The sequence below is a fragment of the Carlito syrichta genome, unplaced genomic scaffold (assembly GCF_000164805.1).
Source record: "Carlito syrichta isolate Samal-C Ts95f unplaced genomic scaffold, Tarsius_syrichta-2.0.1 Scaffold316420, whole genome shotgun sequence".
NCBI classification, from domain to species: domain Eukaryota; kingdom Metazoa; phylum Chordata; class Mammalia; order Primates; family Tarsiidae; genus Carlito; species Carlito syrichta.
In genome coordinates this window covers 785,308-812,562 of record NW_007260516.1, presented here as the reverse complement: position 1 = coordinate 812,562, position 27,255 = coordinate 785,308, and the positions used below count along the sequence as shown (strand labels likewise).

Genomic DNA, 27,255 nt, shown 5'->3' with positions numbered 1-27,255 from the left:
AAAAAAAAAAAAAAAAAAAAAAGTCTAGCCAGGCACAGTAGGTCACACCTATAATCCCAGCACTTTGGGAGGCTGAGGTGAAAGAATTGCCTGAGCCCTCAGGTTTGAGACCAGTCTGGGCAACTTGGTGAGACCTCATCTCTACAATAGATGGAAAAATCAGCAGAGTATGGTGGCGCGTGCCTGTAGTTCCAGCTACTTGGAAGGCTGAGTTGGAAGGATCACCTGAGCCCAGGAGGTCAAGGCTATGGTGAGCCATGATCATGCCACTGGACTCCAGCCTGGGGGACAGAGTGAGACTTCAATTTAAAAAAAAAAAAGCCAAAAGAGACATAGATTTGTGTGGAGGGCTCTGGTGGGAACTTGATAACTTGCTGATAAGTTCTGGTAGTAATTCTGGGAAGCTCACCTGGCAAGCCATGAAGAGAGGGGACTGTTTACTACTTTTGACTGACTAAAGCAGAGAACTGGCTTTATTTTGTTGTTTCTGCTAGGAATGAAATGTGGAATAACTTAATATTGCCTCTTCTTATAAAAGAAGGAATATCCAAGGGAGAAATAAGCTTTCTAAGGATTCAGAAATTAATAGGAATTCGATTACATTAATGATAACAGAAACAGAATCAGTATTCCATTACACAAGGTGAAAAATTGTGAAAGGAATTAATACCCTCAAGTTAATAACAATGGAAGTGTGTTTTCCCAAAAGTGGTTCTGGAGGGATTCTCTACCAATCTGGATTGGTCTAAACTGCTAAAGCAGTGGTCCCCAACCTTTTTGACATCAGGGACCAGTTTCATGGAAGACAATTTTTCCATGGACAGGGGGAAGTCATCAGGCATTAGTTTCTCATACAGAGTGTGCATCCTAGATCCCTCACATGCGCAGGTCACGATCGGGTTTGCACTCCTATGAGAATCTAGTGCCGCAGCTGATATGACAGAAGGCCAAGCTCCGCTCTTCAGCTGCTCTACCTCCTGCTGTGTGGTCCAATTCCTAACAGGTCACAGACTGGTGCCAGTCTGAGGCCTGGGGGTTGGGGATTCCTGTGCTTCAGCAATACTAAAAAGGCTTGGAATGACAAACAGTAATGCAAAGGATTTGCAAAAAGAGAGTACTCTACTATACTAACTTCCTTCTAGAATATGGTGAAAAAATTGTATCAATTTTTGGCTTATACTTCCAGGTGATATTAAAGTGCCAAACATAAGACAATCAAGTAGAGTAAGGCTTGACAAGTAAGAAAAAAAGGCTTTAATGTCCTCTCCATCCAAACCTTCTACATTTTGTTCTACCTGGGGGCTTGGCATGGACCAGGAGGCTGTTGATGAATAGGCAGGAGAAAAAGGAGTGGTGGATGGAAAGAAAAGTTCAGGGCACATACTTCCAGCATTTCTTTCAGGAACTGCCATGTTAGAATCTAGTGCAGAAGCGTTCAGCAGGCTACACACTGAGATCACAGTAACAGCTAGTCTCTGAAGAGTGATCACAAATGACGCAAGTGTGTCTTAACACCTTTCTTTCTAAACAACCACACAAGCTTTCCCTTTTTTTTCAAACTTATTCTCCCACATCAAGATATTATTGTTTTTAAGAAGGTACACCTAAGCTCTGTTTTTTAAGAACCACCCATAGCACTATGAATAAAATCGAAAACGTTTGGCAAAGTCTAGAATAATTTCTATTACAGTTTATTGATACCCTCATTTAAAACGGAAACAAAATAAAATCCTGGAGTTATTGAATGCTTAATTTTTTATTTTTTGAGTTGGAGTCTCACTCTGTCGCCCAGACTGGAGTGCAGTGGCATACTCCCAGTCACCGCAGCCTCAACTTGCTGGGCTCTGGTGATCACTCCACCTCAGCCTTCCAAGTACCTGGAACTACAGCCATGCGCTACCATGCCTGGCTAATTTTTGATTTATTGTACAGATGAGATCTCGCCAAGTTGCCCAGGTAGGTCTCAAACTGGCAGGCTCAGGTAATCCAATCGCCTTGGCCTCCCAAACTGCTGGGATTACAGGCTGAGCAACCAAGCTCCGCCTAATTTTAAAAACATTTAGCCAAATTTTAAAAACATTTAGCCAAACCACTCACAAATACATATTGAAATGACGGAAGATGACAATTCTCTGAAAAGGACTGTAATAGAAAGCAAGGTCATTAGAATTTGATTGCAAGGAACAAAAAAAAAAAAAAACTCGTGCACACACACTAAGGTAAAAAATTCATATCTCTCTTCAAATTTCTGCTTGCTTGAGGGCATTGTTATTTTGGAGATTATGATTTAGACCATGATATATAAACAAACTTCAGAATCATCTAAAGAGTTTCTCTCTCTTGCCCAACACTAAGTTGATAGACCTCAGTCATGGGACACCAGAAGAGAAAGGATTTAAAACAAATACCTGTTCCCTGTTTCTTTTTCAGGAGAGATGCACAGGCAGCATTGGTAGCCATGTCCAAGGCCAGCTTCTTCTCGTTGTTTCTTAAGTCTGTTCTAGCACCTTCCCAACATGAGAAAAGTAGATTAGGTATCTTTGAAGACTATATACGTAGCAACTAATCCTCTTTCCACCACAGCTAATCACTTTTGGCAAAACTAACTAGAGGACAATTCTGGCCCGGAGGCAAACTTTCTCCAAACTTCCTCATACGGCATACCTGGCATCTTTAGTCAGGGAGCTTGTTACTGCACCTGTGACAATTATGCACAAATAAATCAGAGCCTTTCCCTTTCAGTCCCTACAGGACTGCATGTGAACTTTTCAGTGAGGAGTTTCTCTTTCATGAAGCTTAAATTCAATAAGCCCTTTGCCTTTTCTTCTGCTCAAGAGAGTTTTCAGAAAAGACCAAGTGGGTTGGGCTTGAGTAGATTAATATTTTATGTCTATATATACTCTTATGCAAATTAGCAAAATAATAACATAATGAAACCCAGAGGCAATTCATTGTTCCCATAAACCATCTTCTACCCACTTTTTGTCTTTATTGTGTTAAAAATTATATCAGAATTCATGAATATATTTGCATTGTTAAATCTTCAAAAATACAAATGTATGCATAGGAACAAAAGTATAAGTCCATCCCCAACATCCCCCCACCCCGCCATCTTCTACCCCCACCATCTTCCAGAGGTAACCATTCTTACAAGCGGGCTTGAGTTCTTGTCTCCCTGCAAGTGTCAATGCATTCACACACATATATGAACATATACACAAAATCATACTACATGTATTGTCCTGTAATTTCATTTGTTAAAACAATGGTACTCTTTTCTTAGTAGTACATGTATCTATAACTCAATATATTTAAACATTTATATTCCATTTTGTGAATGTTCCAAAATTTATTTAATTTCTCCTGTATTAATGACCACTTAGGCTGCTCCTAATTTTCGTGATCACAAAGACTGTAATGACCATCCTTGAACAATGTCTTTGTTCACATGTATTTCTGAATAATGGTTTTCTAGAAATGGCGTTGAAATGTAAGGCTAAGGAAATTTTTAACTTTGCCAGCTACTGTCAGATTGCTTTTCATGATAGTCTCTAATGATTCTTTGAATTTCTGTGGTATCAGTTGTAATGTTTCACTTTTCATTTCTGGTTTTAAAACTGCTATCCAACAAGGCTCCACCAATTCACACCTTCTGCCACAATGTATGAAAGCGTCATTTTCTTTGCAACCACATCCTCTTCAATAAAAAAAATTAAGTGTCCCAAAATCTAAAGGCACAAAAATATTGTATCAAGAAAAAAATAGTTATGTTTAATTAGTAATATTATGATCTTGTGTCAAAATCTTTATCCAGAGCAGGTCCAGATCTATTCACAGTAGAGTTACATGGAAAATTCTCTCAGCATGCTATGGGTCAAAAACTCCTGAGGGTTAATAATTCTGTGACTAATCATATCTTATCTTTTTTTTTTTTTTTTGAGTTGGAGTCTCACTCTGTCACCCAGACTGGAGTGCAGTAGCCACTCCCGGCCACCGCAGCCTCGACCTGCTGGGCTCCAGCGATCCTTCCACCTCAGCCTTCCAAGTAGCTGGAACTACAGGCGTGTGCTACCACGCCCGGCTGATTTTTTTTTAATTTATTGTAGAGATGAAGTCTCACCAACCTGCCTGGGCAGGTCTCGAGCCCGTGGGCTCAGGCAATCCACTCACCTAAGCCTCCCAAAGGCATGGGATTACAGGCTGAGACACCGAGCCCGGCATCATATCTTATCTTAAATTATGCTTCAGAACTCATACAATGATTTCTATCAGGACAGGAAATATTCAGAGACAGTGACACTAGAGAAGAAAAAATCCTTTCCTGTGTCTGTCTCAATCAGTGCTATCAGAAATACACTATGGGCCAGGTGTGGTGGCTCATGCCTGTAATCTCAGCACTTTGGGAGGATGAGGTGGTAGGATCACTTGAGCACAGAAGTTCAAGACCACCTGGACAATATAGTGAAACTTCATCTCCTAAAAAAAAAAGACTGGTTGTGGTGGCTCAAGCCTGTAATCCCCGCACTTTGGGAGGCCAAGGCGAAAGGATTGCCTGAGTCCTAAGGTTTGAGACCAGCCTGGGTCACCTGGTGAGACCTCGTCTTTACAATAAATCAAAAAATTAGCTGGGTGTGGTAGCGCACACCTGTAGTTCTGGCTATTTGAAAGACTAAGGTGAAGGATCACCTGAGCCCAGCAGGTTGAGGCTGCGGTGGCCGTGAGCATGCCACTGCACTCTAGCCTGGATAACAGAGCGAGATTCCCACTCAAAAAAAAAAATACAATATATACAATATGAACCATACATATGCCGTACATTATTTTAAATTTTCTAGTAGCCACATTTGCAAAAAGTGAAATTAATTTTAATAATATATTATATTTAATCCAGCATATCAAAATTTTATCATTTCAAAAAGATGTAATCAATATAAATATTATAGTGACGGTTTACTTTTTGTTTCAGTGTCTTCAAAAGCTGGTGTGCATGTCACACCTACAGCACATCTCAATTCAGACAGGCTAATTTAAAGAGACCAGCTGCACCTGTGGCTAGGGACCTATCAGACAGCACAGCCCTCAGCATTTCTTTTTGGGGGCATCATGGTGATCTTCAGGTGTCTGACCTTTTAGACCTGGAGCTTACCTCACCAACATATTTAAAATCTAAAATATGTCCTCTCGTACGCGCATATCCCACAACATTGCCCTGGGGATCCTCAGTGGTGGTGATTCTATAACTTGTGGCTTGGGGACTCAAACATCAAACATAATAGGCTTCTGGTGAGATGGTTGATATGCCTGACCTTCTGTAAGAGTTAATTAATATTTGTGAAACAAATGGATGGATGGTCTGTGGCTTCACTGTTCCCCCTGACTTGTAAAAACAGGGGATCAAGGTAAACTCACTCTCTGTACATCTAGCACCTACTCAACTCAAAGCAGGATGCTGCAGCCACATCCTTCTTATCCATCAAGACTTTCCTGTGAGAACAGAAGCTTTGGCAACCTCACTCTTAAGCTTTCTCAGACAGGAAGGCCCCATGCATGTGTACACACATACCACACACCTCTGCCCTTGTACGCCCTGTAATCCTGCAGAAATGTACCACAAGTTCTTACTCGCTGTAAATATATGTAATTTGAAAGCCTGTCAAAGTTTTAATTTATACTAGAAACAAACACAAATCAACCTCAATAATTTCATCTTATCATACCAACTCTGCGACACAGACAAAGCAGAGGTGAAGACCCCCATTGTAAAATAAGACGACGATTATTCTTCCTACTATTTCAGATGGTACAATTTGATGTAGCCTATTTTTCAAGGTAAGCAAAGTCCAGACAAACTCAGCACAAGCTTTACCTTTCTCCAGAAGCAACTGAACAATATCTGCATAACCCTTCCAAGCAGCAGCATGCAAGGCAGTGTCTCCCAACTTGTTCTATGGTGATAAAAAGAGAAAGGAGCATTTTTTAAACAGAGGGGGAAATGAAAACACACATGAATTTAGGCTTAATCTAATTACACCTTAAACGAGAACAAAGTAATAGAACACTATAAATTACAAAGAGTACAGGAAAGGAGACTCAAGAGATGGGAGATGAGCCATTTTTGGGAGATGGAATGGGATGGAGGAGTAGAAACTGGCTTGGCAGAATAGGGGCTGGAATGTAGACGCTGCAGAGACCCTGGGGGAAGTAAGCGGATTTGCCCTTGAAGAAACCCAGCAAGAATTGGTTATGGGAGATTTCTGGAGATGTGTGGGCAGGAACAAGGCATGGGTGTGAACACAGAGGTACTGGTTTAAAGTACTTGTAAGAAGTAATTAGAACCCCAGAGCCCTTTCCTCTCCCCTTGCTGTTAGACGATCCAGTGAAGATGGTAGAGTTACCTGTCGAGAAATTAACTAGACAGTTTCCAAGTTCATGGACACTAGGTACAAGAGAAGGTGGCAATAAGGCCAGAAACTAAAAGCTTGGGTTAGATGAAGAACCTACAAACTAGAAAGTAAGACCCCTCTCTCTGCTACCTTTATTTACCCTACTGACAGTGTGTGCAGCCAAGCGAGGACCCCCAGGTGGGAGAATGGAGGATATTTTTCCCACCAGAAAAGTGGGAGAACAGCCCCACATAGGGAGAAGGGGAGGAAGTGTACTTACATTAGCATTTGGGTGTCACTCTGCAAAGGCAGGACCTCACCCCATCATGCTACAAAGAAGCCTACCAGCCACAAGTCTCACCAAGCACCACAGCTTAAAAGGGAACAGACAGACAATGAAAGCAGGTATTGAGGAAAGCCAACAATATTGAGGAAAGACCAAAACAAAATAAATGAATTTCAGGAGGAAAAGAAACAGTAGAGCAAATAGCAAAAAATACATTTTAAAAGGCTATAAATATCGGCAAGATGTAAGATGATATTGCATCATGAAACAAATAAAAGATTCTATGTAAAAGCAACAATCAGAATAAAATGAAAGCATATGGTATACAGAATTCTAAAGTGACTGACTCCAAGGTCCCTGCCCCTGGTATAGATGCCCTGCATAATTCCCTCCTCTTGATTGTGAGACTAGTGAATATAATAGGCTATAACACTCCTATATTAGGTTTCTAGTCAGCAGATACTGAGTTCATCAAAAGAAAGACTATCATGGGTAGGCCTGACCTAATCACATAGGCCCTCAAAAAAAAAAAAAAAAAAAAAAAGAAAAAGAAGCAGCAGCCAGTCTCCTGTTGACCTCAACGAAGAAAGCAAACAACTGTGTTGTGAAATGTCTGTGGAGAAGGCTGGTCTCTAAAAGTTGAGGGCCTCAGTAGTACTACAGGTATAAGAAACTCAATTCTTCCACAGCATGAATGAACCTGGAAGAGGACCCAGAACTCCAGGTGAGAATTCAGCTATCACATACCTTAACTTCAGCCTGTGAGAACCTGGGCAGAGAATCTAGTTATGCCATGCCCAGAATTCTGACCTACAGTGTAAGCTACTAAACTTGTGGTAGTTTGTCATGCAGCAATAAAAAGGTAGGTAATACAGAGCCCTGGGAAATTAAAAACAACTAAAATAAAACAACGATGAAGTTGAGAAAATCTCTGAGAAAAACTAAGAAAATCGGAGGTTCAATCCAAGAGGTCCAACATCCTACTAAAGGGCATTCCAGGACCAAAAGAACAAAGAAAAGGGTCAGATTAAAAACGATAAAAGAAATAATACAAGATAACTTTCCAGGTTGAAGGGGTTCATTATAATCATCAGGAAAAGGAAAACACTAAGGCATATCACTGTAAAATTTCAGATCACTAATGATAAAGTAAAGACCCTTAGTGAGAGAAAAAGCAGAGCACACATAAAAGAACTGGAATCAAAATGGAATCCACTCTCTCAAAAGCAACCCTGGAAATTATAATACCACAGAGCCATGCCTTCAAAATTCTGAGGGAAATTATCTACAACCTAGAATTCTGTTCAGCCAAACAATCAATCCCAAGCTTCTCTTTCTCAGGAATGTACTTGAAGATGTTCTCTGACAAAAAGACACAGGATCCACAAAAATGAAGAAACAACAGAGCAGAGAGGGAAAAGGCATTCCCAGGAAGACAGCAAAGGGAAGCAGAGACCAAGCAGCTCCCACTGCGGGACAGAGAGCTGAGGGAAAGATGAGTCCAGAGAGAAAATGAAAGGCAATGCTTATCTTACACATTTTGGAAAAGAATAGCAGGAGTGTAGAAAACAGTGTAGAAGCCTTCATGAGATACCAAAAACTCCTCCAAAAACCCCAAGTAAAAGCCAATAATTAAGTACGGAAACAAAAAAAGTTATGCAAGTCATGAACACTTTTTAGATAGCCATCATAATGGAAATATTGGGCCAGGGGCTGTGGCTCATGACTGTAGGAATGCCTGAGGCCAAGAGTTCAAGACTAAGTCTAGTCGGGGCAACATAGGGAGATCCCATCTCTAAAAAGAAATAAATAAATAAAATAAATAAAAATAAAAATTTAAAAATAACATATACAGCCGGGTGCAGTAGCTCATGCCTATAATCCCAGTACTTTGGGAGGCCAAGGTGAGGGGATGCCTGAGCCCAGAGGTTAGAGACCAGCCTGGGCAACTTGGCCAGACCTCATCTGTACAATAAATCAAAAAATTAGCCGGACGTGGTGATGTGGCCCTGCAGTTCTGGCTAATTGGAAGGCTGAGGCAAAAGGATCACCTGAGCCCAGCAGGTTGAGGCTGTGGTGCCTGTGAGCATGCCACTGCACTCCAGCCTGGGCGACAGAGTGAGACTCCAACTCAAAATAATAATAATAAAAAATAATAATAATGTAAATATTGCACAACAATATAACAAAAAACTATGATAAGATACATTGGGAGGAGCAGAGAAGGAAAGGATGAGTGCTTCGCTGCTGGAAAGTCAGAGTTAGGGCAGCTAGCAAGCGTAACCTTCACGATCCTACAGGAAAAATACATGTGAAGACAATGTATGACTAGATAGCGCTGCAGGCCTATTTCTTGGTAATACAAAGATAAGTACAAAAAAAAGGGAACTAAAAGCTGAAAGTGACATATGAGGAGGAGTGAGGTAGGCATTTTGAACTTTGTATAATTTGAATTTTAGCACAATAATAATTGTCAAACCACATGCTTGTGGTACTTTAAAATACTTTCTCATAAGTTGAGCTATACTAAAGAGAATAAGCAGGTGTGTTAAATGATTTCCATGTAAGCAGGCTTACCTGCTGGTTCAGCTCAATATTTGGTTGAGTAAATAGCATTTCCACAATATCTGAAATTTAAAAAGAAAAGATAGTTGTTAAGAATGAAATATACAAGTGTGACAAATCTAAGCTTATAATTATTAAAGTGAATATTTTTTATTAGAATCTTCATGAAATTTTTCAAAATTGATGCAGAGTAACTTATGAATCAAAAAAGTAGAATTATTTGGAGAAAATTATTTTTCAAACAGTTTTGGCTTTGCATTTCTTACATGACATCTATTATAGGAATATTTTTGTATCCAATATGCTACTCTGTATTGATATAATGGATTTATGTTTATTAGCTAAAATAAGATAGGCATCTTTTGGGAGATAGTCACAAATTTTCCTTTGGCTATGCTATTTAATTTTTTAGGCTCTTTGTTTGTATTGTTATTGGTTTCTTTTTTGTGTTAGGGAGAGGTAGAAAGCAGGTGAGTGGTAAATTTTTGGCCAGGATGAAATACATCTAGATATTCAATTAGTCGGTATTATTGATTATAACAGAGAAAATATCCATTGAATCACTAGCTTAAGCAAATGTTGTCTTTCTCCTTAATCTAATCATTTGTATTAAACTTAAAATGCAAAAATAAAATTGTACCTTGAGAAGAGCTAAGCTCAAAGAGCCAATTCGGCCCTTTTCTTCTGTAAGATTGGATAGTGGGTTTGTTTTCATATAACCATTTTCTGTAAACTTTCTAAGCCCAAGAGAGGAAAGGAAGTCTCCAGTCTTTCAAGCGAGAGAGGCCCAGGCTGGCTGACCACATTCTGCTCACTGTTCAACACAGCTTCTAAGAACAAGGCTTTTGGCTGATGTTCTAAAGGATTTTAAAAGAATAGCCAATGGTTTTGTTTTGTTTTTTCCATTTTTGTAAATCTGGCTCCCTTAGGTGAAACACATTTTCAGCACAGAAATGTAATACAGCACAGAAATGTAATACAAACAAAACATAATACCTTTGTGACCGCCATGGCAAGCCCAGTATAAGGCAGTGCTTCCAGCTTTGTCTAAGCCATTAACACCCACTCGGTTGTCCAAACACTCTCTCAACCAGCTCAAGTTGCCTGAAAGAACACATGAAAAAAGCTTTTATTTTTTGTTTTGCTTTTAAATCAACTTCATCCTGCACAAATTTCCATTTGCAATGGATTAATCAGTAAGTCTTAAATTAAGACCTGTGCATCAATGCATTTATTATTATTTATTATTATGGTACACTTTAAATTCCAGCTTATCAACAAAAAGCATTAATATCAATTTTTAATGGTAGGTTAATGAGAAGAGTTGAGTCTACTACTTAGGTATTTTTACTCTGTAAAAAAAAATTTTTTTTTTAATATATGAGGGTGCCAAAAAATATACTTTTTTTTGAGTTGGAGTCTCATTCCTGCACCCAGTCTGGAGTGCAGTGGCACCCTCCTGGTCACCACAGCCAAGACCCGCTGGGCTCCAGCGATCCAAGTAGCTGGAACTACAGGCACGCGCTACCACGCCCGGCTAATCTTTTGATTTTTTATTGTAGAGATGATGTCTCGCCAAGTTGCCTGGGTGGGTCTCAAACCCATGGGCTTAGGCAATCCACTTGCCATGGCCTTCCAAAGTGCTGGAATTACAGGCTGAGCCAACGAGCCCGGCCCACACATTTTAAGAAAGGAAAAAACTGTATTAAAATTGTAATACTCAATATATATCAATAACAAAAGATGAATACAAGTCACATTTGACTTCTGCAGTTACAAGAGGTGCTCAAAGTAGTTACCATCAGTGTCCAGACGCTTCTGATTATGTAATACTACAGGACTTGTTGCGGTGAGAGGCCTCCCAGACCTTCCTTTGTACCATGTGTTCAATCTTATCACAAAAGCATGCAATTGTTAAGCCTGTTGGAAGTTCCATTGCATACTCACTCCATTGTCACTGCACTTCCACAAAGTTCTCAAATTCCAAATACCATTTCAAAATGGTCCTGTGCTTCTAGCAACAACTGTGCTTCCACTGTTTTCTTTGACTGTCCTGTCCATTCCATGGTGAGGCTAGCATCCATTTGATTAATGCCTTCTCTTTTTTTGTTTTTGAAAGTAGGATTTATTGAGAGGACAGAAAAGCTCCCACAGTGGGAGATAACCCGAAGGGGTGGCCCAATGCCATCACTTGAGTGAACGTCATATTAAACATTGCTATCATTATTCAATTCAACTTGAACAAGTAATACATAGATAACATCTCTTAAAATGTGTACATATTTTTGTCACCCCTGGTATATATCTATATATAAAATGCATTTTTAAAAAATTTGTGAAACTCTGGAACTTAAGTGAAAACAGTCAAACCTAAGAACAAGTAGATACTATTTATATTAATATCTACAATGAATTTTCAGTTCTTACAAGCAAAGAAACACGAAATAACCTACTCAAAGCTGCTGTTGCTTTTTTTTTTTTTTTTTTGAGTTGGAGTCTCACCCTGTTGCCCAGGCTGGAGTACAGTGACACGCTTGCGGCCACCATGGCCTCGACATGCTGGGATCAGGTGATCCTTCCATTTCAGCCTTCCATGTAGCTAGAACTACAGGCACGCACCACCATACTCGGCTAATTTTTTTGATTTATTGTAGAGAAGAGTTATCACCATGTTGCCCAGGCTGGTCTCGAACCCATGAGCTCAGGCAATCCTCTCGGCTTCGCCTCACAAAGTGCTAGGATTATAGGCATGAGCCACTGTGTCCAGCTTAAAGCTGCTGTTCTTATATGCCAAAGTATAACTATCAATTTATAATCCTCAGGCTAATGCCCTCAGTATATAACCTACAAAGAATTTTTTTTTTTTTTGAGTTGGAGTCTCCCTCTGTTGCCCGGATTGGAGTGCAGTGGCCGCTCCCGGCCACCACAGCCTCGCCTGCTGGGCTCCCATGATCCTTCTGCCTCAGCCTTCCAAGTAGCCGGAATTACAGGCATGCGCTACCACGCCCAGTACAAAGAATTTTTTAAATGTTAGTTTAGAGTTGGGCAGGGTGGCTCACATCTGTAATCCCAGCACTTTGAGAGGCAGAGGTAAGAGGATTGCCTGAACCTGGGGGTTCAAGACCAGTCTGAGCAACTTGGTGAGACCTCATCTCTACAATAAATAAAAAAATTAGCCGGGCATGGTGGCGTGTGCCTATAGTTCCAGCTACTTGGAAAGTTGAGGTGGAAGGATCGCCTAAAGCCAGCAAGTCGAGGCTGCGGTGGCTGTGAGTATGCCACTGCACTCCAGCCCAGGAGACAGAGTGAGACTCCGACTCAAAAAAAAAAAAGTTGGTTTAGTAGTCCACTTTTAAGCAATCTTAAGCCAATCATTTCCTTTTGTACATTCAGATTTCGAAAAGATCTAAATAGAATTAAATAGAGCTCATTGAATCTTTTTTTTTCTTTTTTTTTTGAGTTGGAGTCTCACTCTGTCGCCCAGACTGGAGTGCAGTGGCCTCTCCCAGCCACTGCAGCCTCGACCTGCTGGGCTCCGGCGACCCTTCAGCTTCAGCCTTCCAAGTAGCTGGAACTGCAGGCGCGTGCTACCACACCCGGCTAGTTATTTGATTTATTGTAGAGATGAGGTCTCACCAAGTTACCCAGGCGGGTCTCGAACCCACAGGCTTGGGCAATCCACTCACCTCAGCCTCTCAAGGTGTGGGATTACAGGCTGAGCCACCGAGCCCGGTGCTCATGGAATCTTCACAAAAATTCCCCATTATCTACAGTTGCATTCGTCAACAGTGACCCTGTTGGCATTTGGGGTTGGATGTATTGTGGGGGGCTGTTCAGGATGTTTAGCAACATTCCCCCTCCCCCATGCAACGATGCCAGTAGCATCCCTACAGGCATGACAGTCAAAATGTCTCCAGAGATTGCCAAATATCCCCAGGGTTTGACAACTACTGATTTACGGGAGAAAGCCCAAGACAAGGCCCATCTTTGGCCATGCCTCTTTCCCAGACTCATCCCTGTTGCTCATTCTGTCTCCAGCCAAACCCTCACCACATCATCACTCTCCTAAATGCTGTACCCCCAGATGCCGCCACTCTCCTGCCCTCCAGTTACTCACTCTGGCCTCTCCAGCCTGTTTAACTGAAACACATTTCAGTTGCTGTACTTAGCACACTACTTTTTAATGATCTGTTACACATATCTCTCCTCTGCCAGACTTTGAGTTTTGGAAGTCACAGACCATGTCTTTCCACTTGCCTCTTTCCACCACTGAGCTGGGGTAGGGAAAGTACTCAGAAGTGTTTGTTGGAGCAGGTGCGGTGGCTCATGCCTGTAATCCCAGCCCCACGGGAGGCAGAGGCAAGAGGACTGCCTGAGCCCATGGGTTCGAGACCAGTCTGGGCAACATGGTGAGACCTCTTCTCTACAATAAATCAAAAAATTAGCTGGGCGTGGTGGCATACGCCTGTGGTTCCAGCTACTTGGAAGGCTGAGGCGGAAGGATCACCTGAGCCCAATAGGTCAAGGTTGTGGTGGCCATGAGCATGCTGCGCAGCACTCTAGCCTAGGTGGCAGAGTGAGACTCCAACTCAAAAAAAAAAAAAAGAAGTATTTGTTTGACTGACATTTCAAAATTAAAGCCCCACTTCTCTAGGGTGACAGAAGTCAGACCAGAGACTGTCTCTAGGGAATGCAAATATTTAACTGGAAAGGCGCACAGGGAAGTTTCTGGGACTACAGAAATGTTCTAGAGCAGGGGTGTCCAACCTTTTGGCTTTCCTGGACCACACTGACTCAAGAGGAACTGCCTTGGGCCACACAGAAATTACATAATATGGTTGGTACATATACATAATAAGACTTCTTTTTTAATATATTTTTTACTGTAAAGTTTAGAAAAATGAGAAAAATATAAATGTTAGAAAAATATAAAGTTTAGAAAAATGAGAAAAATATATAGTGGGAAGTTTGACCTTGCTTTTGTAAAAATAATCTATCAATGTCTAGTTCAATGGAAATGGTCACAATTCTTAGTTCTCAAGGTGCTTGTCAGAAATGTTTGTTCAAATTTTGTTCTTCATGTGCTTCATAATTGAAAACAAACATGTACTGCCAAAAAGCAATGTCACAAATAAGGCGTGACTGTGAATTTTAAGAGTAAAACTTTGCATGGCACCATGAAGAAAATAAATGCTAAAAAACACATAACGTTAAAAGATTTTGTGGGCCTGCATTACTAGCTGTCCTGAGCCACACGCAGCCCACGGGTTGCGGATTGGACATGCCTGTTCTAGAACTTGATTTGGATGTTAGTTATTACATAAGTGTATGCATTTGTCAAAACTCATCAAACTATGTAAATAAAATCTGTACATTTTACTGTACTGCTTATAGTCATCAAAAAGAATCATACCTACCTCTTTTTGCTGCTTCATGCAATGGATTATCAATGGATTCTGCCTGCTCAGCCACTATATTGAAAATAAGAAGCACAAACCCAATGTTGAAATGTCACCCAAATGATTCACTGGCACCACTCACTCACCATGGTCCCCCAAGCATCAAGAGTGCCGGGCCTTGGACAACACAGACTCCCTTACTTAATGTAGGTTAAAAAAACAACAACAACGGAAAATCAAACAGATAGTTCTTGCTGTAAAAGAAGCCAAACTGTATGTTACATAAAACCAATCAAGCAGTAAGGCATAACACAGCAACCAACTGAAGTATAAGCCAAAATAAAACAAAACAAAAGACGCACACACACAATGAACCGGAAGCATAAACAAAAATCAAGCAGATCTGCATACCTGAATTAAAAGCATACATGAGTTTAATGAAGTATTTAGCAAACCAACAGAGTCACAAAAATGCAAAAGAAAACATCTGATGTTCATTTTTGCATTCAGTAAAGCTCCCTACTTTGGAAGTTTGTGAAGATAACTGACTTTCTTGAGTGTGGGGAAATATTTTGCTTCCTGTATTCAGAAAGGACAATAATCATATTTACCTACCTCTAAGGAAGGTAAGTTCACCATTGTCCTAGAATCAGTAGAAGTGCCCAAGGGAAGATGTTTGTTCAAACAAACTTTAGACCCTCCCCCTCCCGCCATTATTGGTCTATAACAAGACACTCCCTGGGTTATCAGGGATTCAAAGCAGTAGAGGCAGATCTTCCACCCACAGTGTTGATGACCAATGCTGGAAACGCAGTGCACTATAAGGGTATATTGGGGATTTCAAATGCTTCGAGAAGTGTAGACATCTTTGAAGTCTTTTGGCAAAGAACAGTAACACCCTTCAACCAGGGAAAGCGAGGCCTCTGTGCTGGGTCCCAGGCCTAAGCCCTCACTCTCCACATCTCCCAGGAGCCTCGAAGTACCTTCCTTGAAGAACCTTCTCTCTAGTGTTTGGAATTTGTGCCTGAGAGCCCTCTTGGTCTAAGGATTCATCTAATGCTAAAGTCAAAAGGAATCTTAGATGTGATCTAAATCAAACCCTTTCATTATGCAGATGAGAAAACTGAATCTCAGAGGTAACGGTTAAGTGTCTTAACCAGGGAGCCCTTTTACTAGCAAGTGGAAAGAAAAGGATTGAAGTCCAGGGCCCTTGTTTACCAATCCAGTGCTTTTTTACCTTACTCTGCTGATATCTACACAAGTATATTTATCTGTTTTGTCCCTCTTCTAGTGAGAAGCATCTTCAAGGCTGGAGCCAGGTCTCATTGCTCAAGCTTCTGAAAGTGCCTCGATAAGCATTTAATGAACGTTGCTGCCCCAAACATGAATTTACATGGCCAGTTACTTTATCATAAAATAAATGGCTAGTTTAAGAAACGATCTGTGAGATTTAGTTTAATAGCATTAAAAAAATGGTTTTAAGAGTTGAACAATCACAACAGCAAAAACATGGAACCAACCATGTTGCTTACTGAAGGTGGACTGGATAAAAAAAATGTGGCATGTATACACAATGGAATATTATGTAGCCATAAAGAAGGACAAACATATGGACCTCGCAGCAACTTGGACGGATTTAGAGTCAATCATACTCAGTGGTCTATCACCGAAACAAAGAACAGAGTACCATATGTTCTCACTCACAAGCAGACCTTGAACAATTATAATACTATAAGAAAGAGATTGGCAATAGTGGGAAACAGTCGGGGCGGGTGTGGGATTGGCAGTTGAGGGAAACTGCTAGGGGCTGGAGAGGCATACCTCATCAACAAGAGCACCTGCATAATCAATGTTTGTATACCTAACCCTGAATTGTACCCCACATCTTTATAATAATCATAATAATAAAACAAAGGAAAAAAAAAAAGAGTTGAATAAAACCATAAGCGTTTCCTTTGAAACCCTGGTTTCTTTCAAGAATGGTACGATGCATTCTCTTAAGCCAAGGAGTCAGGTGCAAGCACATCTGGTGCTCATGGCTATTTTATTAACAAGAGGCTTATGGGGTGGAAAATATCCTCAACTAGCAATGACTCTGTTGCTTTCTTAGTCACACGGCAAGCAAAAAGGCCTCAAGAACCAAACAAATGAAAGTGAACAAAGCATAGCTAAAAATGAACAAAGTCAAGGCACTAGGGCAACACTTACCATAGTTGCTTGGAATTAGTCCAGTCCTGCCTTTAGAAGTGCCTTTCCACCAATTGGTATCACTCTGGTGAAAGAAGAGTTAAATTAAGCGGTATCAAATCCAGTTTGCCTTCAATCATTGTTGAATCTATTTGGTTCATAGGGTATACCTGTTCCACAAAATGTCCATCAGTCCCATCCACACTGATCAACCTTACTCACACCCTAGCTGTGGAGGTTCATTTCACCTACCATTAAATTACAAATATACGTGCATCTGCCTGCAACAAATTGAATATACTTCATCATAGAGAATCCACAGCCAAATAAATCAGAGATAATATGAAATAGAGAAAAAAAACTGTATTAACTTAGACCAGTTATAAAATTTTAAATCAGAGTTCAATTTCTCTTAGTTTCAAGATACTTTTTTGAGGGGAGGGTTCTAAAGACATGTTTATTCTACCATTTTAGGGGTAACTTTTTATGACAGAAAAATTCAAATCCAGACAAAAGTAGAATGAATAACATTGTACCTCAGCATGTATCTCTGAAAGATAAGGACTTTTTCAATGGCAATACCATTATCACAGCTTAACATTTTTCCCCAACACTAATTCCTTAATATCATCAAACATCTAGGTCAATACTATGTATATTTCCCAATTGCTCCATAGTGTGGGATCCATATAAAGGCCAAACAATATAACTGATTGATTTGCCTCTTAAGTCTCTTTTAATTTGTAAGTTCTCCCTCCATTCTTTTTTTGCCTCTTACATTATATTTGTTGAAACCAGTTTGTTTGTCTTGTATGATTTCAAACACTTTGGATTTTGCCTACTGTATCTCTATGTTGTCATTAAACACATTCTTCTGTTCCCTGTACTGCCTATAAATTGGCCATTAGTTCTAGAGGCTTAACTAGATTCAGCTTCAATTTTTTTTTTTAGCAAGGCTATTTCCCAGGTTATTCTACTGGGAAACACAATGTCTAGTGGAATTCTTTTTGTAATGTTAGCAACCATTGATAAACACTGTCTGAACCCATTATTTCATAGTGGCTGCAAAATGACGACATTCTAATTCTATCATTCCTTCTTCATGTAAATAACTAAAATATCTCTTTAAAGATAAACTTTCCAGTCAGGCGCAGTGGCCCAAGCCTGTAATCCCAGCACTTTGGGAGGTTGAGGCAAGGAGTTTGAGACCAGCCTAGGCAACACGGTGAGATCCCATCTCTACAAAAATAAAAAAATTAGCTAGGCATGGTGGCGCAAGCCTATATTCCCAGCTACTCAGGAGGCTAAGATGGAAGGATCACCTGAGTCCAGAAGGTCGAGGCTATGGTAAGTTGTGATCTTGCCACTGCCCTCCAACCTGGGTGACAGAGTGAAATCCCAGCTCAAAAAACAAACAAAAAACCATAGCAGTCTTTGAGAGCTTCCTTGTTTTTTAATAATAAATGTTTTTTAACTTGTACCTCTGCTGTCCAGACCAGGTACCAGCCATTTCTCAAAGGAGCCTTTTCCTTTTAGTGGGAAATAACATATCATTAATGGTTGGTCATTTTTCTAAGCCCTTTCAAAGAATAGAGCAGGAGACACTTTTGTTTTATTTTAAATAAAATACAACACGATCCTTCCGATTCAAATGAAGGACTACAGAGGTTTTACTTAATGTTACTGATTTTACATCAGTGTATCCTTTTTCCCATGCTGAAAATCCCGGTTGTCACATCACCGATCTAATGACTCATTTGCTCTAGACCACAGTACATATGCAGCAATCTCAGAATTAGCAATACAAACACTTACCCAATAAGATCATGACTTAAAACAATTTTGTTTGTTTCTTTGTTTTGGCAGTTCTTTTGTCCTTCATATATAAATTAAACTAGGAATGTACAGTCAAATTACTGAGGTTTTTTGTTGTTGTTGTTGTTTTTTAAGTCAGAGGCTTACTCTGTCATCCAGGCTGGAGTGCAGAGGCATAATCACAGCCACCACAGCCTCAACCCTCTGGGTTCAGGCGATTCTTCCGCCTCAACCTTCCGAGTAGCTGGAACTACAGACAAGCGCTACCACACCTGGCTTTTTGATTTATTGTAGAGATAAGGTCTTGCCAATTTGCCCAGGCTGGTCTTGAAACCCTGGACTCAGGCAATTCTCTTGCTTTGGCCTTCCAAAGTGCTGGGATTATAGGTGTGAGCCACTGTGCCTGGCCAATTTAACTGCACAATATTTTATTTGTCGACAGATCAAAGCTTATTCAACTATTTTCTTACTGATGGACAAAAGGGCTTTTAACTTTATACTGCTATAAATTGTGCCAAAATGTACATACACATTTACATACATACACATTTATACAGTTTACAATATTATGGCTACATAAAACAGTTTTATATATCTTTGGTTCATATGTAGTATTACAAAATGTTATCTGGACTTACCATGTCAGTAATGTAGATAATATCACCTTCCTCAAAGTACAATTCATCTGGCTAAAAGGAAAAAAAAAGTTTGACTTCGTGTAATTGTTCAAGAATTAGAATATAATTATTTCCTTATATATGCAGACTCCAAATCCTAAAGTATCCTTACAGACAATGTGGTTTTTGTATAGTCAGATCAGCACATAATCCATTATTGATAAATTAATAAATAAACAGAAAGCTGAGTTTTTGCCAGGATGAATTTCAAAGAATTACATATATAACAAAGATTCTCTCCACACTCATCTTATATTCTTCCACAACAAGACATTTTTATATCAAAATATAATACTAATAAAACTCTTTTGTTGTAAAAATCCCAAAAGGTGATAGGTATATTTTTCATAAAAGGATAAACATTTAGAATTAAAACCATAAAAAACAACCAGAAGTTTGGTTCTCATTTAAACAAGGCCTCAATCCTTAAACACTTTCGGTATCAACATCTGCTACTTGATTATTTTAAGAAAACCACTATCCTAGGTGTTCATGTTCAGAGAGAATGAACATTTCATATATGAAAATAATTAATGGATAAGTCAACCCTTAATAAGGCTAAGGAGCTCAAAAACATGAAGTAGTAACTCAGCCAGTCCAGAGACCACAAGCAGCTTAAGAGACTGGCTAATTACACAGGCCCTATGTGTTCTTGTCTGTACCAACCAAATGTCCTATGAACTCTGAATAAAAACAGACATTTTAAGTATCCTTTTCCAATCAGTATATAATATGAACCATGACATTATAAGTAGGATGATGCCAACTGAAAGCAAATTTCAGATACTGGGAAATGTTAACGCCATCATATTGAAAATAAGAGGTAAAGTACAAAATCTCACACAGGACACAATCACAATTATGCATGAAATATACACAGAAGATTCTCCAAATTTCCTATCATGAGCATGTATTACTTTCACAATTTTGGTGGGGAAAATACCTTTCCAATAAAGGCTTTGATATTTCTGATTATAATTTACCATTTCATAAAAATTATGCTAGTTAAACAAATTATCTCATCTATTCAATTTCCCATTTGTCTTCCTCCTCTCAGTAACTGATCTATATTCTTATTATAACTATTGCTTCCTGAATCTAAATGAAGACTATATAAGCCATAATATACTTTAAGCAATCATACTACATATTTAGATGTATTATGCATTCTAACATAAAAATTAGAATATAATGATTAATGATACCCCAAAATGATTAAAGTCCTTTAAAAGGCAACTTCCTGCATTTGCTGCGTTTGTACTTTGATTTACAGAGACTAGACTTGTATATAGCATAAGTAAAATTATTAAAACCCACTAGACCTAATGATATACATTTTAATTTCATTTGAGATAAGTTCATTTTTTATTTTTGGTATCTGAATTTAGGAGAAAATAAGTTAAGGACTTCTAAGGTTTTCTCAAATCTGTCTCCAAGACATTCTTAAGATCAATGACTAATTTTGCTACCAAGATGTGATGGATATAGAAAATGATTAGGAAAACAAATTATTTCCTTTAGTTCCTTGCTACAAATTGGATCGCTTTTAGAGAGGTCAGAAAGGGGACTCATTTCCCACCATAAATCCCAGCTGGATACAGTGGCCATTCCCCCTAATGGTAAGGTTGGCCTTTACTGGCAATTCTAATTTGACTATTTCTTCTTTAGCTGGCACTAAGTTTTGGGAGGGGAGAATGAGAGAAGCAGAATGGTATAAGGAAAATAGGATATGTGAACTGCAGCATTCTCCTGGAGGGACTTCATTTCCCGGAGTTCTGAAAGACTTCAATGCCATGAAGAGATCTGTCCCATCCTAGAGCTGTCCTGAGCTATTCTCACTGGGTACGTCTACAAAAGCTAATCCCATCTGGTTGCATCTTACATGAATCCTCCTCAATCAGTGTTTCTAGAGAAGTGGGAATGATCTTTCCCTGCAGTTTTAGTCTCCTTGTAAAATCGTACAATAAAATCTCCCTAAATTTCCACATTAATAAAATCACTCATCCTTGAAACAAAAAGACATATTATAAAAAAGTACTAAATCGCGTTAAAAAAAAAAAGCACAAATACACAAAATCCTAGTGCTTAGTCTTTCTTATAAAATAAGTCAGAGGGAATAGGGAATAATTGTTTAAACAATATAGGGTTTTTTTTATTGGTTTTTTTTTTTTTTTTTTTTGAGTTGGAGTCTTTCACTCTGTTGCCCAGGCTGGAGTGCAGTGGTACACACTCATGGCCACCATAACCTCGACCTGCTGGGTTCAGGTGTTCCTTCCACCTCAGCCTTCCAAGTAGCTGGAACTACAGGCACGCGCCACCATGCCTGGCTAATTTTTTGATTTATTGTAGAGATGAGGTCTCGTCATGTTGCCCAGGTTGGTCTTGAACTCGTGCGCTCAGGCAATCCTCTCACCTTGGTCGCCTCTCCCAAAGTGCTGGGATTACAGGCGTTAGCCACTGCGCCTGACCTGGGTACAGGGTTTTATTTTGGGAGTTGAAAATATGAAACTAGACAAAGGTAGTGAATTGCGAATGCATTAATCGCCACTGAACTGTTCACTTTAAAATGGCTAATTTTATATGACTTTTATCTCGGTTTTTAAAATGTAATAAAGCCCAAAAAGTTAAAACTCATAATGTCTGTTAAGTAATTCCTGTCTTTTGTGGTTTGGTAAAGGGCATCATTTGGAAAATGCCACAAAGTACAGTCGTTTCAATACTTCTCAGTGCTGCTTCGGTTTTTAAATTAATGGCTGCTGTTCAACCGTGGTGTCCGCCACAAGCCACCCATTAGGTCAGACTTGTTTTTCAACTGAGGCAACAACAGGCAGTCGATTTCAGTCAGGTAAAAAAAGGTCTCATTATTTTTTCATCCTGAGAAATTACAGGGGATAGTTTAATCTCTTTTCATCCATAGCTCCCAGATACACAATGCTACTACTACCTGTAAAATATCCTTTCCCAAAGAAACTAAGGGGTACTTTTTCCTAACCCAGCTAAGTAGGTAGTTTATCCAATTATTCAGATTGTTGGTGGCAAGACAGACAAGGTAATTTCATGATTTTAAAAACAGATTTTACCTACTTATTCACATTTTCCATTAAGAAACCACAAGCAGAACGCTTGATGTAAATTGTTCGATGAGGATCAGTTTTAAATCCCTGGCATCATATTCGGGGAACAAAAATGGGAAAATAGTGATTCAGTGAAGTAAGCATTTTCTATTTCTAGCATGTTCTTTGGTTTTTAACCACATTCCTCCTTTCCTCTCTCCTTGAAGAACCACGAGGTATCAGAACAAGTAAGCTGTTGTCCACTGGGATGTTACAGTGGTAAGTACAGACTTATATTCCATTCCCATTCCATATGTCCTTGGTAACACATAATTCTGAAGGCATTAATTATGTTGGCTTATGCAAATATGTATTTTATGAATAGTTTACAAAACTGTGATATACTTTTGAAAATTTTCAGACGTGTTAACCTGGGGACCCAAAATAATAAGAAAAAACAAATTCTACAGATTAAAAAATATATATATATAGTTTATGTAAAAGTAAATTAGAGAGTGAAATAGAAAGGAGAGAGAAGATTCACCTCCCCAAGGTTGGGGAGGGGGCCAAAGCCAGGAAGCATGGTGACAGCCATAGCTCAAAGCTCAAAGAGCACATGGCCACACCAGAGTCTAGCAAGGCAATGGTTAGATTTTTTTTTTTTTTTTTTGAGATGTGGTCTTGCTCTGTCACACAGGCTGGAGTGCAATTGTGCAATCATAGCTCACTGCAGCCTTGAACTTCTGGGCTCAAGCGATCCTCCCATCTCAGCCCCTTAAACTGCTGGGACTACAGATATGAGCCACCATGCCCAGCCTCAACAGTGTTATTTTTTTTGAAAATAAGGTTTATTTAGAAAGTAAATGAGAAAGAGAGAGAAAAAAAGAGGAGATTCAACTCTCCAAGGTAGGCTAAGAGGCCAAAGATTAAGAAAACATGGCCTGACCATAGCTTAAAGAGTACATGGCCACACTATAGCTTAGCAAGGCAATGGCCACAATGACCTGGCAATGGCCAATGGCAACTTGCTCCATGGGTGTTTTTATTTAACACTTCATAATATTTATAATGTACCAGGCACTGGTCTGGACACTTACAAATATTTTTCTTTTTCCTTTTTTACTTTTTGAGTCAGAGTCTCACTCTGTCACCCAGGCTCGAGTGCAGTGGCATACTTTTGCACACCGCAGTCTTGACCTGCTGGTCTCAGGCGATCCTTCTGTCTCAGCCTCCCACGTATCTGGAACTACAGGTGCATGCCACTATGCCCGGCTAATTTTTTGATTTTTGTAGAGACGAGGTCTCGTCAAGTTGCCCAGGCTGGTCTTGAACCTTTGGACTCAGGCAATCCTCTCGCCTCCATCTTCCAAAGTACTGGGATTACAGGAGTGAGCCACCACGCCCAGTCAACAAATAGTAACTCTTTTAAACTATCAATAATACTATGGAGTGGGTGCTATTCATATTGCCACATTACAGATGAAAAACTTGTCCAAGGCCAGAGAGCAAGTACATGGTGGGGCGGGGACTTGAACTATCACAGATTACAGTCTCAGCTTTTAAGCACCACCTCTGCTTTCTCTCTACACAAGCATCACACATAACTATAACCATATAGTGAGCACCAGAGTATAATAACCAAGTTAAAAGCTGGTGGCCTTGGAAAATATCTATTGCTCCCCATCCTCACTACGCCATAATGTATAACAACAAAATCAGTAATACAGTAAAACAAAACCCACAGTGGCATCTTTTCCTTACAAAGCATACTTGACCTCATTTGGTCCTTACAACCCCCTAGGCAGGGCTGGGTCATGGGTATAATCTCTATTTCACAACCAGGCTCAGAGAAGTTAAAGAATTTGCTACAAATCACAGAGTGAGTTGCAGGGCTGGGCTCCTACTTCGGCTGTTGGATTCTTTTTTCTAGAGCTCCTTCCTCTGCACATGGTACCATAAACCTAGTGTAGCCCAGCAAATTTTACATGACAGAGCAGGGTACTGCTGGCTTCCCTTCAGAAATCAACACACCTCCAGCACACAGAAAATCCTGTTCTCTCTCCATCAGCGTGCCTTTACACTGGTCTATCCAGTCCAGCCAGGTCTCTGTGTGACACTTTATTGGATCAGTGGTTGGGGGAGAAAAAAGAACCAAACAGGGCTGGGTGGTGCCAAGATTACCTTGCCGTTTAAGCAAGACAGATAAGAATGGGTTGGCAGGGAGAACCAGGAGCCACAAGCTCTCTAGTGTTCTACCTGTTCAGTGGATCACCAAGACGGGGGTTGAACACTGCTGTCCCCATCTTCCAAGGGTGAATCAGTAGCAAAAAAGTGGATACAGGCTTCCCTGGGTTGCTGCACATATCAGCAATGTTCCTCAGAGTCCTGCTAGCCTTTCAATTTTGCCTTGTCCCAATGTCTTTAAGGAGGCCAGGTCACTTTTAGATGTGCTAGGATATAGATATCACTCCACAGAAGATGGCTACTGGTCACTGGGGAGAAAGATCAAACTGAGCTTCCAGTATTGTCCAACTGAAATTCTCATTCAGAAAGAGAACATAAGACTGGCCAGATGTGTTGGCTCATGTCTGTAATCTCACCATTTTGGGAGGCCAAGGCGGGAAGACTGCTTGAGCTCAGGAGTTCAAGATCAGCCTGGGCAACATAGCAAGACTTAATCTCTACAAATAAATCAAAAAATTAGCAGGGTGTGGTGGTACCAGCTACTCAGGAGGCTGAGGCGGGAGGACTGCTTGAGCCCAGGAGGTAGAGGTTGCAGTAAGCTATGATCAAGCCACTGTACTCTAGTATGGGTGACTGAGATCCCAATTCAGGAAAAAAAAAAAAAAAAAAAAAAGACCAGGCCAGGCACAGTGGCTCAGGCACAGTGGCTCAAGCCTGTAATCCCAGCACTTTGGGAGGCCGAGGTGAGGGGAATGCCTGGGCCCATGGGTTCAAGAACAGCCTGGGCAATTTGGCAAGACCTCATCGCTACAATAAATGAAAAAAATTAGCCAGGCGTGGTAGCGCGTGCCTATAGTTCCAGCTACTTGGAAGGCTGAGGCAGAAGGATCGCCTGAGGCCAGCAGTCTAGCTGGGATAGCCATGAGCATGCTGCTACACCCCAGCAGGGGCGACTGAGTGAGACTCCAACTCAAAGAAAAAAAAAAAACAGGACACCAGTAGGTAAGTGCTAAAGGCGATACATTTAGAGATGACAATGTGTGCACAGCATGTAGAAATATGAAAGCAAGCCGGGCTCGGTGGCTCAGCCTATAATCCCGCGCTTTGGGAGGTTGAGGTGAGTGGATTGCCTGAACCCACGGGTTCGAGACCTGCCTGGGCAACTTGGCGAGACCTCATCTCTACAATAAATAAAAAAAAATTAGCCAGGCATGGTAGCGCGCGCCTGTAGTTCCAGCTAATTGGAAGGCTGAGGCGGAAGGATCGCCGGAGCCCTGCAGGTGGAGGCTGCAGTGGCCAGGAGCAGCCACTGTACTCCAGTCTGGGTGACAGAGTGAGACTCCAACTCAAAAAAAAAAAGAAAAAAGAAATATGAAAGTAAATACCAAAAGAATCAGCTGGAAAAGCTGCACGTAGTGGCTGCTTGGCTGGGCGAGAATTTCTATTTTTCACTATAAGACTATCTTAAATATATTACTTTTGAAAAAAAAAAAGAAAAAGAATATAAGACTAACTTTGTTCTGGAATGTATTCAAAATTTAGTAGCAGGTAAAGCATGGTCACTTAAGCAGTCAGGAAGGCCTATGGGAGTTACAGGATCCCTGCTCTGCCAGATATTATCTCTTCATACCTGGATTGAGAGGAGGTAGAGAGTAGCATGGAGGCAACAGGTTTGGGGTGATCATTACATACATTACTTGAGATCCTTGGATTGTGGTTATTAAAAATATAAGGTCAGGCGTGGTGGCTCACGCCTATAATGCCAGCACTTTGGGAGGCTTAGGTGAGAGGACTGCCTGAGTCCATGGGTTTGAGACCAGCCCAGGCAACTTGGTGAGACCTCTTCTCTACAATAAATCAAAAAATTAGCCAGGCATGGTGGTACACTCCTGTAATTCCAGCTACTTGGAAGGCTGAGGCGGAAGGATCGCCTGAGCCCAGCAGGTCGAGGCGGCAGTGGCTGGGAGCATGCCACTGCACTCCAGCCTGGGTGAAAGAGTAACACTCCAACTCAAAAAAAAATTTTTTTTAAATATAGACTATTTTGCAAAATCTAATAAATTTAATGTGTATTTTCTCCTGTACATTCAATAATAACCAAAAAAAAATTAAAATACCTGAGACACTCTATCCTGGAGCAGACACTACCAATCACAACTATTTGTTAAGTATCTTAATATGGCAACCACTACCAATAGTAACAATTACTCTTTAGTAGTAATAGCAGCTTTACACAATTAATCTAACTTAATTCTCACTAAAACCCTATGAGATTATTACCTTATCAATTTACAGATGAAAACACTGTGACAGAGAGGTTCAGTGATTTCTTCAAAGTCACACAGCTATTCAAAAGGCAGAGCAGGTCCTAGAGCCTGATGCAGGCTCTGACCCTGTGCTGTTCTGCTTCCCCAGATACTGTTCCAGTGAGCAGGACTGACATACCAAGTGTAGTTCAGAGGTGGGAGAGGCATCCCATCCGAGCCAGAGTGGTCAGAGAAGTCTTTACAGAAGAAGTAGAGAGCTTAGAAGGGGCAATGCCACAGGGCCAGAGAGAGTTGAGAGATCACTGTGTCAACTCTAGTCCAGATGGGCCAAGAAAGAGAGGGAGAAGAGCACAGCAGGGCTGGCCTGGGGGCTGGATGACAGAGGACTATATCTCTAGCCAAATGCAGGTAGTGAAGCAGGCGGTAGAAGCCACCCCAC

General features: G+C 40.4%; 1 protein-coding gene across 1 annotated transcript in view; it reads right to left on the bottom strand.

Moving 5' to 3' along the window:
- The window catches only part of OSTF1 (osteoclast stimulating factor 1), a 57,627-nt gene that overhangs the window by 8,236 nt on the left and 22,136 nt on the right, over positions 1–27,255 (bottom strand). Inside the window, exons 3-9 of the mRNA XM_008074371.1 lie at positions 19,274–19,324; positions 16,842–16,905; positions 14,652–14,705; positions 10,231–10,338; positions 9,247–9,296; positions 5,867–5,945; positions 2,409–2,507 (exon numbers count right to left, since the gene is read on the bottom strand). Coding sequence (XP_008072562.1) covers positions 2,409–2,507; positions 5,867–5,945; positions 9,247–9,296; positions 10,231–10,338; positions 14,652–14,705; positions 16,842–16,905; positions 19,274–19,324 — 505 coding nt within the window. The remainder of the gene's footprint in view (positions 1–2,408; positions 2,508–5,866; positions 5,946–9,246; positions 9,297–10,230; positions 10,339–14,651; positions 14,706–16,841; positions 16,906–19,273; positions 19,325–27,255) is intronic.